The 6,000-nt window shown below is 40.9% G+C and overlaps 1 protein-coding gene across 1 annotated transcript in view; it reads right to left on the bottom strand.

Moving 5' to 3' along the window:
• The window catches only part of GCH1 (GTP cyclohydrolase 1), a 76,813-nt gene that overhangs the window by 44,650 nt on the left and 26,163 nt on the right, over positions 1-6,000 (bottom strand). The window contains exon 3 of the mRNA XM_068254719.1: positions 4,890-4,945. Within this exon, the coding sequence (XP_068110820.1) occupies positions 4,890-4,945 (56 nt within the window). The remainder of the gene's footprint in view (positions 1-4,889; positions 4,946-6,000) is intronic.

The raw sequence follows: 6,000 nt of genomic DNA, 5'->3' as shown, positions 1-6,000 counted from the left end.
ACAATATCAGCCATACAGACCCCCCCCCCCCCCTGATGATCTATTTGAGAAAGTGGGTGGGAAAGGGGGTGTCAGCTACTGATAGGAATGAAGTGCAATCCTGGGTTAGGGTTCCTCTTTAAATGAAGTAGCAATGTGGTATTCAGTGGTAATTGTAATGCTAAACAGAGAATGATGATGGCAGGAGATACTGATAGATATACAGAGATGTTACATCCCCCCTGTAAGTAGCAGTGTGGTGTGCAGTGGTAACTGTAATGCTAAACAGAGAATGATGATGGCAGGAGATACTGATAGATGTACAGAGATGTTACATCCCCCTGTAAGTAGCAATGTGGTGATCAGTGGTAATTGTAATGCTAAACAGAGAATGATGATGGCAGGAGATATGGATAGATGTACAGAGATGTTACATCCCCCTGTAAGTAGCAGTGTGGTGATCAGTGGTAACTGTAATGCTAAACAGAGAATGATGATGGCAGGAGATACTGATAGATGTACAGAGATGTTACACCCCCCTGTAAGTAGCAATGTGGTGATCAGTGGTAACTGTAATGCTAAACAGAGAATGATGATGGCAGGAGATACTGATAGATGTACAGAGATGTTACACCCCCCTGTAAGCAGCAATGTGGTGATCAGTGGTAATTGTAATGCTAAACAGAGAATGATGATGGCAGGAGATACTGATAGATGTACAGAGATGTTACATCCCCCTGTAAGCAGCAATGTGGTGATCAGTGGTGATTGTAATGTTAAACAGAGAATGATGATGGCAGGAGATACTGATAGATGTACAGAGATGTTACACCCCCCTGTAAGTAGCAATGTGGTGTCAGTGGTAACTGTAATGCTAAACAGAGAATGACAATGGCAGGAGATACTGATAGATGTACAGAGATGTTACATCCCCCTGTAAGTAGCAATGTGGTGTCAGTGGTAACTGTAATGCTAAACAGAGAATGATGATGGCAGGAGATACTGATAGATGTACAGAGATGTTACATCCCCCTGTAAGTAGCAATGTGGTGTCAGTGGTAACTGTAATGCTAAACAGAGAATGATGATGGCAGGAGATACTGATAGATGTACAGAGATGTTACATCCCCCTGTAAGTAGCAATGTGGTGATCAGTGGTAACTGTAATGCTAAACAGAGAAAGATGATGGCAGGAGATACTGATAGATGTACAGAGATGTTACATCCCCTGTAAGTAGCAATGTGGTGATCAGTGGTGATTGTAACGCTAAACAGAGAATGATGATGGCAGGAGATACTGATAGATGTACAGAGATGTTACATACCCCTGTAAGTAGCAATGTGGTGATCAGTGGTAACTGTAATGCTAAACAGAGAATGATGATGGCAGGAGATACTGATAGATGTACAGAGATGTTACATCCCCCTGTAAGTAGCAATGTGGTGTCAGTGGTAACTGTAATGCTAAACAGAGAATGATGATGGCAGGAGATACTGATAGATGTACAGAGATGTTACATCCCCCTGTAAGTAGCAATGTGGTGATCAGTGGTAACTGTAATGCTAAACAGAGAAAGATGATGGCAGGAGATACTGATAGATGTACAGAGATGTTACATCCCCTGTAAGTAGCAATGTGGTGATCAGTGGTGATTGTAACGCTAAACAGAGAATGATGATGGCAGGAGATACTGATAGATGTACAGAGATGTTACATCCCCCTGTAAGTAGCAATGTGGTGTCAGTGGTAACTGTAATGCTAAACAGAGAATGATGATGGCAGGAGATATTGATAGCTGTACAGAGATGTTACATCCCCCTGTAAGTAGGAATGTGGTGATCAGTGGTAATTGTAATGCTAAACAGAGAATGATGATGGCAGGAGATACTGATAGATGTACAGAGATGTTACATCCCCTGTAAGTAGCAATGTGGTGATCAGTGGTAATTGTAATGCTAAACAGAGAATGATGATGGCAGGAGATACTGATAGATATACAGAGATGTTACATCCCCTGTAAGTAGCAATGTGGTGATCAGTGGTATTTGCAATGCTAAACAGAGAATGATGATGGCAGGAGATACTGATAGATGTACAGAGATGTTACATCCCCCTGTAAGTAGCAATGTGGTGTCAGTGGTAATTGTGATGCTAAACAGAGAATGATGATGGCAGGAGATACTAATAGATGTACAGAGATGTTACATCCCCTGTAAGCAGCAATGTGGTGTCAGTGGTAATTGTAATGCTAAGCAGAGAATGATGATGGCAGGAGATACTGATAGATGTACAGAGATGTTACATCCCCTCTAAGCAGCAATGTGGTGATCAGTGGTGATTGTAATGCTAAACAGAGAATGATGATGGCAGGAGATACTGATAGATGTACAGAGATGTTACATCCCCCCTGTAAGTAGCAGTGTGGTGATCAGTGGTAACTGTAATGCTAAACAGAGAATGATGATGGCAGGAGATACTGATAGATGTACAGAGATGTTACATCCCCCCTGTAAGTAGCAGTGTGGTGATCAGTGGTAACTGTAATGCTAAACAGAGAATGATGATGGCAGGAGATACTGATAGATGTACAGAGATGTTACATCCCCCTGTAAGTAGCAATGTGGTGATCAGTGGTAACTGTAATGCTAAACAGAGAATGATGATGGCAGGAGATACTGATAGATGTACAGAGATGTTACATCCCCCTGTAAGCAGCAATGTGATGATCAGTGGTAATTGTGATGCTAAACAGAGAATGATAATGGCAGGAGATACTGATAGATGTACAGAGATGTTACATCCCCCTGTAAGTAGCAATGTGGTGTTCAGTGGTAATTGTAATGCTAAACAGAGAATGATGATGGCAGGAGATACTGATAGATGTACAGAGATGTTACATCCCCCTGTAAGTAGCAATGTGGTGATCAGTGGTATTTGCAATGCTAAACAGAGAATGATGATGGCAGGAGATACTGATAGATGTACAGAGATGTTACATCCCCCTGTAAGTAGCAATGTGGTGTCAGTGGTAATTGTGATGCTAAACAGAGAATGATGATGGCAGGAGATACTGATAGATGTACAGAGATGTTACATCCCCCTGTAAGCAGCAATGTGGTGATCAGTGGAAACTGTAATGCTAAACAGAGAATGATGATGGCAGGAGATACTGATAGATGTACAGAGATGTTACATCCCCCTGTAAGTAGCAATGTGGTGTCAGTGGTAATTGTGATGCTAAACAGAGAATGATGATGGCAGGACATAACAGATGTACACAGGATGTTAAATTTTAAAAAAATCCATATTAAAAAAAAGGTGTTTTATATTAAAAAAAAATAATCAAAAAGATCAAAAGTTGATTGAGTGAAATGTTTTTCAATCCAACCAACTTCTTTCGCTATTAACAATCTTTGTTTACAAAATTACAGCAATCTCGAACACACGTGTGTGGTACCTTAACCACTTTACCACCAGCGGTGCATGCATCTACGCTCCTTTTATCACCCTTTCCCCACCAGGAGCGTAGATACATGCACCCCTCGCCGCTACCGCCGCTGTCCGCGCTCCCGCTTGCTCATGCGTGCGCTCCTGCGCTCGTGCATGCCACCGCCCGCTCGCCCTGAGATCAATGAACGGAAAAAAACGTTCCCGTTCGTTGATCTAAGCCCCCCAGCAATGATCAGCTGCTTCTATGAGAAGCAGCGCGATCATTGGGGAGGGAAAAAAAAAAAGTTTCCCAGCCCCATTGCACTTCCTGTAAGCGTACTTCCTACGCTTACAGGACGCATTCACAAAAAATGACTGTGGCCATCTTGTGGCCAAAAATTACAACTACAGTCAAAAACATTTTTCATATATAAATACATTCTTTTACATTATAGATTAACTCATTAACTCCCACACTGCCCTTTTTTTTTTGTAATGAAAAGAAAAAAAAATTACAATAAAAATAAATACATAAATCGTTACCTTAGGGACTGAACTCTTTAAATAAATATTTGTCAAGAGGATATAACACTGTTACTTTATAAACTACGGGCTTGTAATTAGGGATGGACGCAAAACTGAAAAACATGCACCTTTATTTCCAAATAAAACATTGGCGCCAAACATTGTGATAGGGACATAATTTAAACGGTGTAATAACCGGGACAAATGGGCAAATAAATTTCATGGATTTTAATTACAGTAGCATGCATTATTTAAAAACTATAATGGCCGAAACGGAAAAATAATGATTTTTTTCCCACATTTTTTCCTATTTTCCCATCAAAACACATTTAGAATAAAAGAATTCTTGGCAGAATGTCCCACCTAAAGAAAGCCTAATTGGTGGCGAAAAAAACAAGATATAGTTCATTTCATTGCAATAAGTAATGATAAAGTTATAGACGAATGAATGGAAGGAGCGCTGAGAGGTGAAATTTGCTCTGGTGCTCAGGGGGTAAAACCCCTCAGTGGTGAAGTGGTTGAACAACTTCATCAGAACTATCAATTAACTGAAAAATTAGATCGGTTTATAAGATAACAAAAAACAAATTAAATTAAAAACTAGTAACCTGACCTGCCACTTTTAGATTTTGTCATATGAACGGGTAATATTAAAACCTGGAGCTTCCAGTGACTAACGCTGAAGAGAACGATGAAGCTGAGTGAGCCCCCCCCCCCTCCCCTCCCCCCCGGCGTCTCATTTTATTAGCGAGAATCAATGTCGGCTCCTTGGAAATGGCATTTTGCGGTTTGCTATCATTAGTCATTATTTGCACAGAGGTCGTCCATCTGCCGTGATGAATAGCACCGGCCCCTGATGTCACATCGCTTCTGTATAGAAGCCGCTCCCAGAAGCCCTTTCACCCGCCTGATTACCTGTCCCAATAAATGAATGTAATCCGCGGCCGTCACTTACCTCGCCAGCTTGCTGAGGCCCAGGACTTGTTTATTCGGCAGATAACCTATGTGCACCTGCAGAGAGCAGAGAGGGCCGGAGGGTGAGAGCATTCCAGGAGCAAATAATGACACTGTAATATATACACAGATTTATAGGACAGGGTATCAACAGAAAATGATATCAAAGAAAACCACCTAGATTATTATTGTGTATTTATATAGCACTGACATCTTCTGCAGCACACTGCAGAGTACATAGTCATGTCACTGACTGCCCTCGGAGGAGCTCACACTCTAATCCTTGCCAGTCAGTGACGTGACTTTGTACGGTACTCTGTACAGCGCTGCAGAAGATGTCACTGCTATATAAATACATGATAATATCACAGGACATTAGACTATTACAATGGTAGGATTAGATTGTGAGCTCCTCTGAGGACAGTCAGTGAGTCAGTGACATGACTATGTACTCTGTGAAGTGCTGCAGAAGATGTATTTAACTGTCCTCAGAGGAGCCCACAATTATATCCCTACCATAGTCATAGTCTAATGTCCTACCATATTATTATTATGTATTTATATAGCACTGACATCTTTTGCAGCACTTTACAGAGTACAAAGTCATGTCAATAATTGGTAAGGATCAGAGTATGAGCTTCACAATCAGTGACATGACTATGTACTCTGTAAAGTGCTGCAGAAGATGTCAGTGCTATATAAATACATAATAATAATATGGTAGGACATTAGGCTATGACTATGGTAGGATTAGAGTGTGAGCTCCTCTGAGGACAGTCAGTGACATGACTATGTATTCTGTAATGTGCTGCAGAAGATGTCAGTGCTATATAAATACATAATAATAATATGGTAGGACATTAGACTATGACTATGGTAGGATTAGAGTGTGAGCACCTCTGAGGACAGTCAGTGACATGACTATGTACTCTGTAAAGTGCTGCAGAAGATGTCAGTGCTATATAAATACATAATAATAATATGGTAGGACATTAGGCTATGACTATGGTAGGATTAGAGTGTGAGCTCCTCTGAGGACAGTCAGTGACATGACTATGTATTCTGTAATGTGCTGCAGAAGATGTCAGTGCTATATAAATACATAATAATAA

Source organism: Hyperolius riggenbachi, chromosome 9, assembly GCF_040937935.1.
Source record: "Hyperolius riggenbachi isolate aHypRig1 chromosome 9, aHypRig1.pri, whole genome shotgun sequence".
In the NCBI taxonomy this organism is placed as follows: Eukaryota; Metazoa; Chordata; class Amphibia; order Anura; family Hyperoliidae; genus Hyperolius; species Hyperolius riggenbachi.
The sequence above is the reverse complement of the archived record's forward strand: the minus strand, read 5'-3'. Positions and strand labels throughout refer to the sequence as shown.